This window comes from Anarrhichthys ocellatus, unplaced genomic scaffold, assembly GCF_004355925.1.
Source record: "Anarrhichthys ocellatus isolate YVR2014 unplaced genomic scaffold, GSC_Weel_1.0 scaffold809, whole genome shotgun sequence".
NCBI classification, from domain to species: Eukaryota; Metazoa; Chordata; class Actinopteri; order Perciformes; family Anarhichadidae; genus Anarrhichthys; species Anarrhichthys ocellatus.
This window is the reverse complement of record NW_022280783.1, coordinates 1-18275: the sequence shown is the minus strand read 5'-3', so window position 1 is coordinate 18275 and position 18275 is coordinate 1. Positions and strand designations below refer to the sequence as shown.

The 18275-nt window shown below is 42.8% G+C and overlaps 1 protein-coding gene across 2 annotated transcripts; it reads right to left on the bottom strand.

Moving 5' to 3' along the window:
• Positions 1 to 733: 733 nt before the first annotated feature.
• On the bottom strand, positions 734 to 18247 carry LOC116377018 (vacuolar protein sorting-associated protein 13B-like). Of its 2 annotated transcripts, XM_031838545.1 has the most exons (9): positions 17987 to 18247; positions 16104 to 16199; positions 14506 to 14628; positions 13849 to 13986; positions 11562 to 11649; positions 9149 to 9334; positions 7064 to 7233; positions 6636 to 6830; positions 734 to 2828 (listed from the first exon to the last, which is right to left on the bottom strand). In XM_031838545.1, exons 3-9 carry the CDS (start codon positions 14620 to 14622, stop codon positions 2700 to 2702), a joined length of 1023 nt encoding a protein of 340 aa, XP_031694405.1. In that variant the 5' UTR covers positions 14623 to 14628; positions 16104 to 16199; positions 17987 to 18247; the 3' UTR covers positions 734 to 2699. The 2 variants fall into 2 exon arrangements, with proteins under 2 accessions (XP_031694405.1, XP_031694404.1); XM_031838544.1 differs by lacking the exon at positions 17987 to 18247 and having other exon boundaries at positions 16104 to 17304.
• Between the last annotated feature and the right edge of the window lie 28 nt (positions 18248 to 18275).

The window sequence follows — 18275 nt, the reverse complement described above, 5'->3', positions numbered from 1 at the left end:
AGACAGACAGACAGACAGACAGACAGACAGACAGACAGACAGACAGACAGACCATCGAGTGAGGGCCTTGCGGTTCACTGTGTGGCCAGCAAACAACAAACACTGTACAGTAGATACAATGTTTGCCTGGGGAAGAAGTCAAAACCATCTGCAGGTCTTTGACATGTTTAAATCTAAACTAATGGGGGGGAAATGGATTCCCAAGCTAGTGCTCTCGCACAGGTTTCCTGCTTTAACAGGCACTTTGACTGCAAGGTGTGAGAGAGAGGGCACAGGATGTGTGTGTGTGTTGGTGCGTGTGTGTGCGCTTGCATCAAGGGATTTCCCAGATGATGATTACTGAACACACAGTGACGGGGTGAACGATGGAGAGAGATATACAAAATCAAGGTGACGTCCGGAGAGTATTTAGTTGTTCTAAATGGAAGACAGGACATGAGCTACTCATTCATTCTTTACAGAGCCCTAATTAAGTATTAAAATGACCCCAACAAGGCCTTTTAATACATACATTAACGCATTTACATACATATGAGTAATAAGTAGGAGTAAGTTCACTATGACATTTTCAATTAAAAAAAAAAAAAAAGTAAAGCCCCACAAAGTCAAAGACGACACACAAAGATCGATACTGTAAACGTACGCTGAGATCATTCATTCTCTAAAATGTTTCTCCCCTTTATCCATCTTCCCAAGCTCGTGTCTCATCCCTCTTCCTGTCCAGGACTGTCCATTCACACTTTTCCCATCATCCTATCTACTCATCTCCTTCTCTCCTCTCCTCTGCATTATCTCACTCTCTGCATATTTGTCTACTTTTGCATTTTCTCCTTGTTGTCTCCCATTCTCTTTGGACTTTGATAACTTCAACACTTAAAGACTATGGAGCCTTATTCCTCTCCTTTCCCTTCTTGTCCTCCCTTCAACTCCTACCCTCTCTTGGGGGACATCCCTGATGAGTCATCCCCAGTCTGCTAGAAGGACAGGGATATGGCAATATGTTTTTTCATCTCTTTAGACAGCGTTGTATTATTTTCCTCTCCTTGTGTTTCAAACCATGTGAGAAATTGTTGCAGTTGTTACCCGATGACTGTGTTTTTCTGTTTTCCCCACTAACCGCTGAAGAAGCGGCTCATCCATCACTTTAAATACCCTTTGATGCACTCCCCGCAAAAGGCTGCAGTCCTCTTCATGAAGTACAATACATGGGCCTAACACCACACATACACACACAGTATACAGACAAGCCTATCAAGGACCAATACACAGAGGAGGTTCACACCCATACGTATGAGTCTTTACTGGGTTAAACTGATGGGTGATTGTTACCCATAATGTGCTGCAGGAAAGAGTTCTAAAACACCGTCATGAGTCGGCATTTTTGCACTTCCTCTTCCCTCATCTCGAAGTCGATGAGTTTTTGAATGGGTTTTTTGTTAGAGGCCTGAAATAAGGTCCGTGTTTAATACGAGCTGAAGAGATTTTAACGTTTTGTTCTACGATATTAATAGGTTAGTAAATCTATCGCTCTGGTGAATTTTGAAGCTTTTACGCGCTTTACAAAAAGGCGGTTGATAACAAGTGGCTGACACTACAAAACGCCATCACGCCGACTAGTCCATCTTTATCTTGGTGGTGGTGAAGTGCAGTCATGTGACCATGGTGCAGTTTGTTTATTGCCTGACGTTAGCTTTATGCTGCTGGCGATTGTATTTATGCTTCAAAAATCATAAAAGTGGTGTTCATTTGTGAAGAGTATCTTGCTGAACAAAAACGTGTAAGTATCATGAACTTGTGTTTGCCACAGAGTGTATTTTCTGCAATAATCCCACTTCCAAATGAAACATGCCATTGGCTTTTTGGCGAGGCAACCAGTGTGATGCTTACTTTCAGGTTGGCATACAAAAGTAGGTCATCCCTTGAGCACTGATGCCTCCCACAGGTGCTTGTAGAATGTAAATCACCCTTCTGTTTACTGTACTTGGCCAAGTCTCTTTAGCCATCACACAGTGATGAGCACCTTACACAATGTGTACTTTGAGGAATGTGTTGACCGTAATCACCTAGTGCTGCCAGTGATTACCTCAATCAATATGTTACATTGTACAACACCCCACCTAGATATAACTAAATAGGTACAGACTAGTAAGCTTCTCTACATATATACTGTACAGTGATGTTTCTTTGGACGCCATCTCAGGATGCATCCGGAGCTCAAACATGTTGGGAATTCTTTACTTGAACCAAACACCCTGGGACCATTTCTTCCAGGAAGATATCACACATTGTGATGTAAACGTAAAGTAAGTGTTAAATGAATACGATATAAGATTGGGCTTCACTTCTGCGGGCATCACTTCAATCCCAATCGTTCTAAAAAGGGGCAACAATTAAATGTCAAAGCCTATAAACAATTTGAGGTAACCATGTTAGGGATAGCAAAACTATTGCAAAAAAATGCCAAGTCCAAATCAAATTATCTGAGGTGATGAATTCCATTTTTGAAAGATTTTTCCACCCCTTGTATATACATTAGTGTAAAAGTGAAAAAATAGGAGCGTATACTGTTGTTTTTTTCCCCACCATATACCTTTAAATTCATCTGCAGTTCCTGAGAGAAGAGATCATATAATTGATGTTCACATGGGGAACTCTGCTTGCCTCTGTGCTCACTCAGAGTTCCATCCATATTAAGGTGCTCACCAGTATGCAGGCATCTGGATCAGCTTCCCGTAGAGTGCAGTGCTAAAGGAAGGGATGATGGGGATGAGAGGCAGGAAACCTCCTGCACTGTCCTGGACCGTCAAGCCTGCCTGGAACCCAAACACCTGGAGAGAGAGAGAGAGAGAGCGAGAGCGAGAGAGAGAGAGAGTGTGAGGAAAAAGAGGGAGAGAGCAGGGCTGTTCTCTCATCTCAAACACAACTGAACTGTTTTGAGCATTTCTGTCTTCAGCGGACCTGTCGTATCCCAAATCTGCACTCTTACAGAGTCAGAAGACACGATATTGTCCCCACTGGGAAATTAGTGCTGGACTCAAATGCTACAAACATGACGTATCGTCTTCTCATATAGCTGCCTCCATGAAAATAATGAAACAGATAACAAAAAGAAGACAGAATCATCTTATCATCCTTGTTTACTGAACAACCAGCTGTCAGCAAGTCCATCTTCCAGTCTGGGAGGGACCATTAAAAGTATCCGTATGTTGAACCCAGGCGGCAACCTTCGGTTCTAGCGAGTGAAGCCAATGCAAAAAGAAGTCAGATTGTATGGAAGTCCATGAGAAAATTACTCTCCTCGATTTATTACCTCAGTAAACATTGTAAACATGAGTTTATGGTCTCAATCTCTAGTTGGCTGGCTAAGTAATTAAATACTCTTCCATGCCAGTGGGTGGCAGTAGGTAGCTCAATATTGACCTTGTTAGTTAGAATTGAATGACGCATGGGAGAGGCGACAAGATGAACAGAGATGGGGAACTATTTGAAAAGGAAAAGTACAGTCTCTGAACTGGGCCCTGGACAACATTTTAACCCAGATGGAAAGCCACGTATGAGTGGTGCTCGAGGCTCGAGGCTATACAGCGAAAGTTATCTTTCGTTTGGATTTACTTTCACCGGGGATCCGACTGCACCGACTCCATTATGCTTGGTGTGTGGGGAAAAAGTATCCAACGGTGCCATGGTCCCAAGTAGGCTGAAACGTCATCTCCAGACGAAACACCCGTCACTTCAAAACAAGAACACGGACTATTTTGTTCCCCTACACAGGTTTCACACTGAGTAAGGATCAACAAATTGAGAGACTTGTCATTAAATTGTCAGCATATATGCTGTATTATGCTACAGTGTGTTATTTTGTAACTTTTTTGGTTGTTGGTGTGCCGCGGGATCTTTTTAATGTAAAAAAATGTACCGCGGCTCAGTAAAGGTTGAAAAGCAATGAAATAGACCATAAAGCAAAGTAAGCTTTAGGGCGGGGTTTCTGTGATTGACAGACTGCGGAATCGCCGAACTCGAAGCTTCAAAAAGTCAGTCCACAAACCAATGGGTGATGACACCATGACTACGTCCACTGTTTATATACAGTCTATGGTTGAACTCACCAAAAAATGTATGTAAACTACACTTACATTACACCACTGCAGACGCATTTGTTTTTTTCCTGTAATAGCTTTTCAAGGCAAAGATGACATGGCAGAAGTGACGTATCCACTGCAGTGTCATTCAGGGAGGATACACACTGCTGAGTCCTGAACACACTGTGCACGGCTAAAGAGCACAGAGGTCTACGAACAAATAACGCACTGGACTGAAGTTTTCAGAATAACTTTAACGTAAGTGTGCACACATACTGCAACAAGTTAAAGCACAAAGAAATGAAGCAACACTCTTGCTTGCCCTCAATTGACAGCACAGTCACAACACCCCTTCATACGGATCAGATTTATCAGGTCCAGATCGTGCCAAGTTAACATTCAAGTATTTTTCCAGGAAGAGCGTGTTGTCGTTTAGTGACAACGTGGCTCATGATCGTATTCTCATTATCTCAGCTCCCGGTAGCCACATTGCCAGACACAGAATGTACTGCAACCTCAATGTTTACATACTGTTAATAGTGAGCATGGTGGATGAAGTCCAGTTTAATATTTGAGGCAGTGGATGATGGCTGGGCCCAGCTGTCCCACATGCAGCTGCTGTATATGCTCAGGGCAGGATTCACTCAATTCCAAGAGAAGGTCTACCAAACCCCTTAGCTGAGCAGACAGACGAGAGCAGGCGGACACAACCTTGGACCAAACTAAAATGATAATTAATTTATAAATGGACAACTGGCCTATGGCTGGAATATTACACAACAGAGTAGCATAACAAAATTGAACTGTACGATTGCCAGATAGAGATGTAAACATAATAAAGATCTCACTTTGAAATGCAAGCTTGAGGCCGTATAGCCACGGACCGATTCACTACAGCTTACACAACTAGTTCTTCAAATAACCCAAAGTTTCAATAATGATCGGTCTGTTTCCTTCCGTTTCCTCCTTGTTGAGCAAGGCTGATGTTGAGTTCTTGTCTATAACCAAGGAAAAGTGAGACAATGGCTAACCGCTACACTCAGCACAAACACCTTAGCTTTGTCAGCCAGTGTCAATAAAAGACAGATTAAGATAAGCCTTAGTTTATACCCGTTTCAAATCACTTCCTGCAGCGGGTGAATTGCGGCCAGATTGACCTCCACCCCGTCATGATCCTCCTGCCAAAATCCAGAGGCGCAATTAGAATCTTGGCAGATACAGATGCCGATTGGCTGATTGGTCAGAAGAGATCCTTGGCCACTGACCAGGTGACTGTTAACCCCTTGGTGACCCTGTGATAAGGACTACCAGCATGATGTCCGGCAAACATCCTGTCTTAAAAAAAAAAAAAAAAAAAAACAGACCAGGCCAGACTGGGCCACCCCGGATCAGCCCAGATCTGTTATCCAGGCTTCCTAAAAGGGGGATTAGCTGTATTTGCTAAAGCCACCATAGTTCTATATGTACTGCACGGAACATCCTGGCCTTCAAGTCAACTATGAATAGAAAGGTTAAAACATTGTTTTATTGATGACTAAAGTCAGCAGATATGTCTTTACCTTCACCTGTATTTAGATGAAATACTAAGCAAATAGTGTGTATGTAAATAATTCATGCTTTATAGCTATGTATACAAAGTGCTGAGACACATTTAGAGGAGGATCAATGATTTGATGAATTCAATGACTCACAGCGGATTGTTCGGATGACTGTCCTTAGGGAACTGCCACAATCGAATTATACAACAAACTGTAATTACTAAAATTGGCCTCACCGTATGAGACGATCTGATGAAAGTATGGGTGAAAGAAAATATTAAAGAGTGATTTTAAACTCCTCTAACAAACCAAAAGGCCCTATTTGATGATGTTGCTAACTTTAACTGTAATTAAAATGAATTTGATCTTTTGAGCTTGAAACTGGAAACCATAAAAGCAACGCAGTAAGAGGGGAATGTCGACGCCGCACAATACAAGCATGAAGTAGACCAGAGCTGGACTGGTGCTCATCAGAAAGCCCAGTGCTGAGACTTTTATGACCAGGTAAAAAGGGGTCATGCAGGTCATTAGAGTTATTTCAGGGTGGAGTTAAGACTGTGGCCATGCAGACTTTAGGCTGATGTGTCAATTACCTTGTGTGTTTTGTCTCCAATCGAAAGATGATTAATAAAGAAAAACATGTACAATCAAATGAAAGAAATAAAACATAACAGAAACAAAAATGTGACAGGAAAAAGGGCATTGGAATAAATGCTGTATGAGGGCATGGTTTTACATCCACTCTTCCATAACTTTTTGCACTGTACATTATCAAATATATAATAGAAGATAATGGATGAAAGCATCCTGAGTTTCTTAACAGTTTAAACAGCACGGAACTTTAATAAGAGAACCAAATCAGCAAATGTAAAACCAACGTAAGATGTGCAGGGTTAAAATAGAATCGAGATCTGAATGACCTTTTTGGAAAACATCATTGTGTCGTTTGCCATATGCCCCATTTTTGTCTTTTATGTACAGTAAGGACAGCTGTGATATATAATAACGTTGTGCTCACCTTGAGGTAGAGGTGTGCATAGCAGTGATGGAGCAGGTTGTCAGAGGGCTGGCTGAGACCGCTGACGGTGCTGACCAGCTCTGGAGCGTACATGGGCACCGAGTGCTCAATGTTCACCCTTTCCACCTGGAACTGCACGGCAGGTAGAGGGCGCACCGGCTGAAACGCTGGGATGTTGACCGGCCCCGGTGCGGTCTGGGGGATGGAGGATATGAAAGGGAAAGGGGTTAAAAGGGAGAATACATATCGCAGCTGGACTCTCTGACGAGTTCTTAAAATTGAACTGAATCTAAAGTTGTGACTGTGTGACTTTTATAATGATGGGTTTAATGTGCTGGATTTGATGATTGACTTTTTTTTACTATGGTACTTCCGTTTAATCAGGAAATGGGAGTTTGTTTAGAAGAATGTAGGTCTGTGTGCACCACCTTGCATCCCATGATGACCGGCATTAGTGTGTGAAGGAGGTTGAACTCCGCCATGGAGACGGTCACTGAGACTTGGAGCAGAGTGAGACACGTGAGCCTGGTCGGGATGAACTCCTCTAAGCTTGAGATCTCCTCTGGAGTAGCTGCACCGAGGCTCTCTTCAACCACTTCTACAGAGACGATGACACAACAGAAAGAAACATTAGCTTTGGAACGCATCGCAGAGGCACAGTGATGGGCGAGGATGCAGTGTAAGATTAAACATTCTATGTTTTACACGAGTCAATCTAACCACTAGTATGCGACCTGTGGTGCATTAAGGATTTGAGGACTTGAGGTATTTTTTTAAGAGAGAAAGAGGTTAGCTGTAAAGCACACCACATTTCTTTGAGTGGGCGCCTCTCTTCTACGCCTGCAGCATTAAAACAATAAAAAAAAAAACACCATCTCATGCACTAAATAGAATCAACATGCACTAAAAACGTCCTGGCATCTCTGAGCGATATTCATTACAGTGCTTGCTTTCTAGTAGCTTTGTTTTTGAACTATCTCATAAAACCACTCATTCAATCAATGACCAGAAACATCCAGAAAGGCAGAAAATATAGTGAACCACCAAGTCAACATTGAGTAGAGGCGAGCGAGGTCAGCGCTCACCAAAGGAAGGAGGGACCAGGGCACTGAACCGCTGAACTGGGTCCAGGGCCTGAGGTGGACCAAAACCTGAGGGCTTTGTTACTGAACGGCCTTGGCTCCGGTCCCAGGACACGGGCTTGTTTCTTTTCTGTAAAGGTTCTGTTGGGCTACATTCCCAGCTCCAAGGTGGGCTCAGAACCTGATCCCCAAGCTGGTTTTGCTCTTTGGCCTAACGCCACAGCCACGCATCAGGTACATCTGGCGCTGCCATGTCCAATCTAATCATATGCCAGGGCTCAAGTCAATATTCACAATCAACATCCAAATTACAAAAACCATGCAGCTCACGTGGTACACAGAGGCATGATTACACACACTAAAACACTCTATATGAAGCACAGTAAAAAAAACTAGAACTGTCACGCCTCGAGATCCAGCGTCTTGTTACTTTACTCCTATTGTTCTTGGGATATATATATATATATATATATATATATATATATATATAAAAAGAGTAAATTGATAGAGCCTCCCACTAGTGCAAGATCTTATAAAATACAAAATACACAAACAACAGCCAATTTGGTCTATTTACAGCTAGTTTTGGGGAGGAAAGTGATTCTTCATGAGCTCTTGGCAAAGAGCGTATGAGGAGGAGCAAAGAAGAGGACAGGATGAGTAGAAAGATAGTCATGTCTTTGACCTCCTGACCTCTACTTCTCTCCTGGTAAGCACACACACACAGTGCCCTGATGAAGCCAAGGCTGAGAGGGGAGGAGAGGAGAGCTTGATTTAGGAAACCACATAAGGCATGTTATTTTATCACTCCATCTGTATTCGCTACCTTGGTAAAAAATACTTCCTTTTTTATCTTCTTTCAATTTCTCAATCCCCCCCACAGGAGGTGGTAACTATACTGACCCTTCTCCAGAGAACGCCACAGAGAGCACGGACACATATAGAAACAGGAAGGAACGCACTGACCTACCCAGCTTTAGTCAAAAGCTCTGTAGTAATTACACCATCATCTATTATCTATCGCAGATGCTGAAACAGCCGAAACCTACGGATGTTATTGTTTCGCAAAAAATGAGTTATTGCTACAGATATTACACGCAGACACACATTCCGTGTTCTTTCACAACATCCCAGGGATGAGCTCATCAATAGCCGTGCTGGGACGTCCACTAACACAAAAGGTGTTTGGCTTAGCCTCCCTCATGTGGTCCAAAAGGTCACTATTTTCATGTACAGCTGTGTGTTGAAAGATGCGTTGTGCAAGGAAATAACAATGTGATGAGGATACTGTCAAGTGCAAACTGTTGGGTGTTTCTGCTCGTTGGCAGAGTAGAACGGAGCAGAAGGGAAGATAAGAGACAGTGTTGAAAGAGTTAGTTGCGCGTAGGGAGTAAAGTGAACTATTAGTTGTTTGCTGCTGAGCAAACTGACCTGGCTGTAGTTTGCAGTAGGGCTCGTACTCGTGGTCCATACCACAGGTGACCATCTTGAGGATGCGGTGGATAGCGCTGCTGTTCAGCCTGACGTCCAGAGGTCCCACCACCAGCGTCTTGATGGATGTCTCTTGGACAGCGGGCACTACGTCCTCCGTACTCACCGCCGAGAATTCCTGAGAGCCTGCAAATGAAAACAAACGTGATTAAATATATACAGTGTGTGCCATTACAAACTTGAGGATTCTTCTGTCACTCAGTCAGCCACTTTTCTCAAAGTCAGCAGACATGTCTTCTACTGTATTTAACATACAGGGTTGTGTACTGTTGACTAATAGTTAAGGCAGCAACATCTTTCCCCGTATCCCATTTCTTTCTGTTAATCATGTACTGTACAACTTAAGTGTAGAACCTCGTCATCTGTTGGGGTAAAACACAACAGAGATGGCAGCGGTGTAATGCAGCAGCAGCAGCGAGCAGTTCACATAGCCGTGACCCACTGGAATGATGAATTTTCCAAATGTCCACTTCCCTCACACAGCTGTCCCTTCATTCATCACAGGCCCCTGTTCCAGAGGTCCACTTAAAAGACTCAGCTCCCCGGCAATAAAAAAAGGCAGAAATTAAAAATAAAAGAAGGGGGTGGATGAATGGCAGCCAGGGAGGGAGCGGACAAAGGGTCACAACTTTCTTTATTCCCATTACATTCCGCAACGGACATTCTTACAGCTCAGAGAGCCAACACTATGAGTTCCACTTTTTTTTTTTTATTTTAGCTGAAAGGGTTGGGGGATGGGGTGAAACGCACACTGAATTCTGGGGGTTTATAAAGGGCAATGCCACTTCCCTTTCCCTTCTTCAGTGGGAATTAACTGCAATGGATTAGGCCTAATATCAACCACATGGCTGCAGTTAGAACGGTCAGTGGAATGACGAGGAGGCCGAAATTAGCTGGGATTTAGACAATTTAAAGTGTCTCCATTTCCCCAAGATTAAAAAAAAAAGTTTTTAATCTGCAGCGTGGCTCTAATGTGAAGTCAATGGCGAGTGTGACCCGGGTCGGTTAGTATTTCGGTTGACTCAGAGTTTATGTTAGTCCCATGGCGATGGAAAGTAATTTGTTTGGTTGACACTGGATCTGGTCCGCGTCCGAGAAGAAGAGAAACACTGACAGAAGAGAAGCATTCCAATTGACAAGAGTAACCACAGCCTTCCCGCAGGAAAAGAGACTGACACTTATCCTGCTGTCAGAAATGACTTTGACAGCTCAGGATGACAGTATCAATGTTTATTTTTCATTTAGATAATTATCTGTAGCTGTCATGCGGGAGGAAACAATAGCCCAGTCAGAAAAAATGAAAGAGGAAAAGAGGACGGCAAGTGAAACAACACAGGTGGCACCAGACTCAAACTGTAATACACCGAATGATCTGTTCAGGTCATTAAACAGGTTCACCCAGATTTATTTGGTGTTAATTAAAAGGGCAGCTGTGCACTATGTCATCAAAAGTAGTCATCGCTGTAACTGGTGGTTTGCAACGTGATATTTGCCAGTTACACACAAGCCTATCCTTCTTTATATATACATATTATACATTTTTACCATTTGACACAGTAAGGGGTTGCACTTGATCTCGATTAGATCTGAAAGTGCTGAGAAAGTTAGCTTTCCTTTTCATCTATGTATTTTTAGGTGGGGGGGGGACTTGTGAACGTCATAAAGGTGACATACAGCTTCCGAGCAGCATTGAAATAAAATGCTCACGCGGAGATGTTTGTGGGCCAAATATAGCATTTCAAATTGAAGGGGCAGCGCTTTATCTCCTAATGGGAACTTCAGATCTTTCAGACCTGAATAAACATTCTTGAGTGCCGCGGCTGAGGAATGAGGAATCCTGCCCATCTTTGAGCTTCTGCCAGGAAGAGTGACACCTAATTAGCCAAGAGAAGCCTATTCACTTTCTCAAGAGCTTACAGGTAAAGAGACGGGGGGGTGAACAGTGTTTCAACAAGCAGCGGGGAGAAAGAAACTCAAATATGTGTCAGTGCAGACTAAACACTTCTGACAGTTGCCCTCCAGGTAAGTTTGGGGTGAGAGCGAGGACAGGAAGGGTCAAGGACCAGGTGGCTGGGACTCAAACAAGACAAGCTCTTTCTTCAGGTCTCCAGGGGGCTTGTTCGACAGAGAGGAGAGGAGAGGAAAGAAAAAAGAAGAGAAGAAAAGAGAAGAGAAGAGAAAAGAAAAAAGAAGAAAAGAGAAGAGAAGAAAAGTGAGAAAGAAATACAATATGGATAGGAAGAGAGAGAGAGAGCAAGGCAGAGAAAAGGAGAACACGACAGACATAAAGAAAAACAGAAGAGGTGGCAAGGTGAGCAAACAGGTCTGTGAGGAGGAATGAATGAGACAGCACCTTTGGCGCTGCTGTTCTCCATTGTGTAGAGATAATCCATGTAGAAAGCACCAAAGCGCTGCATGCCTGCTATCTCCGTATAGCTCTCCTGTCAAACAAAAGTGGAGTTAGGTAAACATGGCAGTAAAGGAGCAAACAAGCTGATAGCATTTAAGAGTGGCAGTGACTGGGGTCATGGTGGATACGGCCACGGGGGTCAAATCACAGATAAAAAAAAAGAGTAATTGAGGGGTTGATTGCATTTCTTTTTTGTAACTTGCTAACAATAACATGAATATCTGGAACTCTTGACAAAGGCTTGTAACATAAGGAGATACTTGATCATGGTGAAAATACAACTGACCAACTTCTTCAATCATCTTCTCAGAGCAGAACTTGTGATAGCGAGTAGACTCAACTATATTTCATTATTCTTCATTTATAGTTGTAAATGTATTACATATCACGTCTGGTCTGTGTTGAGCAATAAGCCATTTATAAATGGAAATGAAAGTTTCATTCGATTGGTGCTTTGGCTGAATGCCACTGGAAAGACGTACCTTATCCAGTAAAAGATGATAGTTTCAACATGACATTGTGAAACATTGTGAAATATTCAAGATAGCAAAGGTTCAGCTTTTAAAAGCATCAATGTAATGCAGACTGTATCTGAAAGCAATACATTTTGGGAAAAGAAAATGTAATAACTGATGATTATTAAAGCACTTTGTGACCGTCGGTTACCCAACACTAAAGATAGTGTTTAACCACCATTACATACAGCATGAGGGTCACCAGTTTATTACAGGGCTAAAACACTCACATTCAGACCTGCACGTCATTTAGAGGTTCCATTAACATAGGCCTGCGTGTCTTTGGACTACGGCTTTATTTAGGACCATTATTAACAAATAATCCCAAAATATAGATAAAAGAACGTTTCTTCTACCTAAGTGTATTATTTTACCATAACTGCAGGTTAAGAGCCGTTGAGCCTGTCCTATAGACAATATTATAAAGTTATACTTCTACTGCACATCAAACCACTGGTAAACAGAGAGAATGAGAGGGGCCCCTCTCGCCTACACATTTTAACACCCCCACCCCAGACTCACTCACTAGCTCTCCAAACAGAGGTTTCAATAGAGCCTTATCAGTCAGGCGGGTTAATGAGTAATATTTATTAGGGGACCTCTAATGGCTCTGGCATGCTTTTGGATCAAAGCCATTGGCTGGTTTCAAAACCGCTAATGAATTAACACGAAAACCCTTTGACTCTTTAAGACATTCAAGTGTGGGCAGATGGATGGATGGCTGTCCAAACAATTGCTTCATTTGAGGGTCATGAACATTTCTGCAGCAGAGTCAACACTACAGCTGGGATGGCGGATGAAGGGAGCTGGTGGTTATCAGGAATAATGGCTTTAACACTACTGCTGAGATAGCGGGGCACATTCCTCCACTGCAGCTAGCAGCAGGGTGGCTGACAAGAGATACTCTAAGTGGCAGTCATTTCAATCACAATGATTTATTGCAAGGAGGAATTACTGAGAGTTAAACAAAAAAAAAAGATAAATACTATATTACCACTAAATATGATAATAGCTATAATTCCAGCGTTTCCTGTGGACGCTTGAAGAGAGACTGATGTAATGATCTCAGATTAGTGTTTATTGACCCAGTTGTCAATAACTGTGTGAGCCACAGCCACACTAAAATGTGTTAGGAAACATGTGTTTGAGCCGCTGTGTTTCTGAAAATAAAGAAACAGATGTCTTAATAAAGAGCTTTTTGCATCATTCTCGGGAACGTTTTGTTCTGTAAACAGCTTGAGATGTTTAGTGAGGACTGTGTCAATGGCAGGTGCTGTTCCAGTAAACAGCATCAGTGAGTCAATCGCGTTTAATGCACTTTTGTGTATTGCTGTTGGTTGAACAGCTGTGAGCTGCGTGTTGAGTTGGTTTTTGGCCTGGTTAACCGACTGCTTCGTTTTTGCCATATGCCTTAGTCTCAGCTCTCGGTTCCTTGGGTGTCCTTTGAAGGCTTAGTGGTTAGTCTGCTTGATTGTGAAATGCTACATTTTTAGCTACACATTACAAAGACATTGGCAGATTGTTTAATGTATCCTAGCAACGCACACTGCCAGCACCGGGCGTAGTTAAGTCTAGACTTACGTTAGGTTGGTGAAACCCAGAAAAAGTCCATTCTACAGATCGGTCTTAACAAAGACCGACTGAACAGTAATGACCAGGCTTAGTAAAGACCAGCTGGTGCCACCCCGCTCCAGAATAGAAATGCTCTTTCTGACCTTGTGATTAGCGGTATCCAGGATGAACTCCGCCCGGACTCCGTTGTTCTCTGGACTGCGGTAGTCAAAGAGAGAGTTGGTAAGGTAGGTCATTCCTTTGCTGCTCAGGCTGTCCCCACAGCTGAAGAACACTGCATCCTGCGGACAGAGAGACGAGACAAGGAGAGGAATAAAAGCTTAGCCCAAACTACAGAAAAGAACATCTTATCCAGAAGTATTTCAAACTATTTCATATGAATACTTTGCTGTCCCTTATTAAATGTAATCGACCAAGCTGTAGGTGACCCACAAATTGAAAAATACTTAAGAAAAACAAGCATTAGTTAACATATAGTTGATGAAATACATTGATTTCTATTGAGCCCAGAAGCATTGCACTGCACATGAGCGGATTGCAGCTGACACAGTGGTGTATCTGGCAAACACAGAGCATTACGGTGAATTACAGAGAGGCGGCTGGGTCTCTTCCATAAACAAACCAGACCACATCTCTACCTCCTTCTGAAAGCTCTGGGGAGCAATAGAGGCTGCGGGGAGGTCGTTTGGGTGAAACTCATCTCTGTTCTGGGCTTTTAAATAATCTTTCCTTATCCCTCTCACTCAAGTTTTCCGCTTTTTGTTTTCATTTTTCCTCGAGGTTTTTCATGCTGTCGTTACCTCTTCGCGTCGGTTCATGTTTTCGTCAAAATCCCGTACTCCCATGATGCCTTTCAGGCAGAGTGCCCGGCAACCCACAAAGCCAATCTGACAATCGAAGAAGGGCTCCCCCATCATCAGCACCTGGAAGAAAAAGCGGAGGAAGAAACTTGAAGCAGCTTTTATACTCCGGATTTATCCACCTGGACATAAAGAACAAACTCTGGAGCGCTTTTCCTCCAGTAAGGAAAATAAGGAATACAACGACCTGTACAGTTATTATTATTATTATTATTATTACTAAGTTCAAACTAAACAGAAGGCGACAGTGTTGGCTTCAGAATCCTTCCCCAGGATGTAAAATGTCTTAAATCAGTCAACAGAAGCCCAGTAAAACCAGAACTGTGCAATAATTCACAGAAATTAATTTAACCTTTTACATCGCAGTAAAACATAACATTTGAAAATAATGGCAGTTCGGGACGCAATTTATTGTAAATACATCACAAACGAGGTTCTCCACCCTGACCGGCTTGAGGCTAAGTTGGTTTGCGTGCTGCTGAGGTTGTGTGCTCATTTCATTATGATAAAAAAAAAAAAGAGCAGGGGTCAGACAGCTTCCATTTTCTCTTGAGGGTGGAGTGTGAGTGTGGTAGGAGTCCAGCAGCACCTGTAACCAGTAAAGGTTTGCTCGTCCCTCCCTCACCGTGCCTCTGCTTCACCCAGCAGACAACTAAACAGAGAGCAATCCAATAAAACTTTACGTTTCACCACACAATAATTACAAGGCCCAGTTTTCCCTGTTTTACTAGCCACCCCTTTGCCTTTCAACGCTCTCACTTTTGGTCCCAGTTCAGACTGCTCTCTCACTCTTCCAGCAAAAGCATAAATTATAGAAATTGGAATTGGAAATCTCTCCGAATTTCTCACATCTGGTAGAGAGCTTAGGAGCAGAAAACTCCTTTCCTGCTCCAACCAGGTAATCAGAGAAAAAGGGTTTTTAAAATATTTTCTACGCCGAGGGGGAAACGCGGAAATGATCAGAGTTGGACCCGACTCAGACACGGATTCCTCTGTGTTCACAACAGGCCACGGATTAGTAACCTGGAGAGGCTTTATAAAACTACTTAGGAAGGGTGTTAATAAGAGGAACCAAGGAGACACTAATAATAATAATGGAGGGTCAAAAGGGAAGGACAGGGGATCTGCATTTGTCTGTCCAAGTTTGGCCATGACGTGACAATTGATAGAGGGCAAATTATCACCAGAAAAATCTGCTTTAGTTGAAAACAATGAATGGTTGGGCCTGATGTTATTTGGAATAATAATATTCCTCCTCATAATATTGGTTATAATCCAGACATGAACAATGTGATTGAAAATCTATATCGGGATACATTTTCACATTTGCCTCCATATCAATAAATGTAACAATACACGTAAATCTATTTTTGACATACTCTACTGGACTTTGATTAGTTGGTTGAACAAATGTTAAAAGCAAGCTGTCATTGCAGCTTCTCTTTGTATATTTTGGAATTTTGACAATTTATCAATAACAAATTGCATAGTTAATAAATCAGCTGCTATTACAATCTTGTAATAGCATGTTACTGTACCTCAATAGTGATCCCCTCTTGCTCCAGGCATAGCACCTCTCTGGACTTGACCTTCTGAGGACTGTAGTAGCTGCTCTCTGACTGGGTCTCAGTCAGCTGGGACAAAAGACAGAGAGGCAGATACATTCAATATTCTTCAGAAAGATGAAATAAATGCATTATTTAGCAGGCAAAGACATTTTGCCCTTGAGTTGATCACAGCAGAACAAAAAAACCATAAAATCGAAACAGTTTTGATTCAATCTGTGAAAAAAGAAATGAAATGCTTCAACAAGGTGTCACAAATAATCAAAGATAGTAAACTCTGAGAACTGAAGCCTTTCCAATGGTTACATTTGTGTTACTGTTAAGGCTTTGTCACATTAAAAAAAAGTAGATATTTAAAAACAATTAAAACAAATCAGCACAAAATAAAAGGCTGTTCAGTATACGAGGCACCTCCAAATATTGAGAGACGACAAGGGAACGCTAAGCTTTGTTTGACAGAATAAGTACCGGTTTTGGAAAAAATACGGATCTCAGATGAAATTCAACACTAAAACTGGAACCCATACAGTATGTCTCATTGTGTGTGTGTGTGTGTGTGTGTGTGTGTGTGTGTGTGTGTGTGTGTGCGCTTGTGTACCCACAATCCACTGCTGTAATAGATACATGATCTGAAAAATAAACAAAAGTTATGTGTGTCTTTGGATGAGGCCCCCGAAAATAATGCTTAAAACCAGAAACAATAACATCCAAACAAGGACGGATGACGTTTCTCTTAGATCACAGGCTGGATGCCAGCCTTGGGACGTTTGAACCGTTTTCTTTTTCCTAGTCTGGACCCCGGCCAGAGGCATTCATCAAACCACATGACAGTCGCTCCTCCCTGACTCTAGGGGAGGCCCGCTCGGGCTTTATTGGGGATGACAATCAGAACATGACTAAAGCACTCGGGATACCACGGGTTGAACTGATAATGTACAGTGATTGAAAGCATTGAGAGCATTCATTCTGTGTGTATAGACGGAGTGGAGGCAAGAGAGAGACGAGCTGAAGGGAGACGGCTACAGAGCTGTGCAGGCCCAAGTCTGTTCAACTTTTAGCACAGGAAGCAGGTGCAGTGCAAGGAGCAGCTGTGACTTATTATCCCCAATGATGGAGCAGACTCTCTCACCCTGGCTCCCTTTCCCTGGTTCGATTCAGACGGTTTAATCACGTGCGGGGCCCGCCCCCCCCCCCCCGAGGTGCCTGAGAGCAGCGGTGAGCAGGGAGGTTGAATGATCCGACAAAAGTTTAGCTCTCTCTGACGACACCAGCGCATCGTGGCACCGACACTGGCAAGCTGCCGATCAGACAGACGCAAACATGATGACTGTTTGTCCAATAGGAACAACGGCGGGCATTTCTGGCTGTACCTCGGCCTGAAACAACACAGCAGACACAGGAGCATCGGAAGACAGAGCTACTGCTGCCACTGCCGTCCCTGCTACCTCTCCTTTATTACACTTTGGCCTCATTCAAAGGCTTCGGGAGACCAACACAAATCAAATGATTCTTTATGAGGCATCTTGGAAATGTTATGACCTTAGCTGTGACTGTCGAGGACGGGGGCTATATCTTCAAGTCCATTTCTCAGAAATGTAACACGATAGAGAAGTTGGAAGCAGACTCTGGGAACACTTGCTGTTGTTGTTGAAATAAAGGAAAATACCAAAACAAAAAAGGAATGGCGTGAGGTCTGGCGTGCAATGAGAGTTTGGCAGGTGTGCAGAACGTGAAAGAGCGGAACAAATGGTAAGCGCTGAACTATGCATTGTGTGTGTTAAAGTCATTCAATGATCCTGCCAGTTTCTCTGATCAAACAGATCTTGGGGAGTAATGGGTCAGCAATCTAAAAATACCTCTCTGATTTCATGTCCATGTCAACCGCAGGTTCAGGCAGTGGCTGCTCAAAGACGTGAAATTCCTCCAACTAAATACTTCCTTGTAGGAAAGAGACGAGAACGTTTCAGCTGTCTGCAATTACTCCAGACGAGAGGCAATTAATTGATTAAAAGAACTCAAACAATACAGGAACAATTTAAATGTTATTAGAAAAGCACCGTGGTCTGTTTGGCCTGAGACATACCTCCCTTTCACTGATCACACACACACACACACACACACACACACACACACACACACACACAC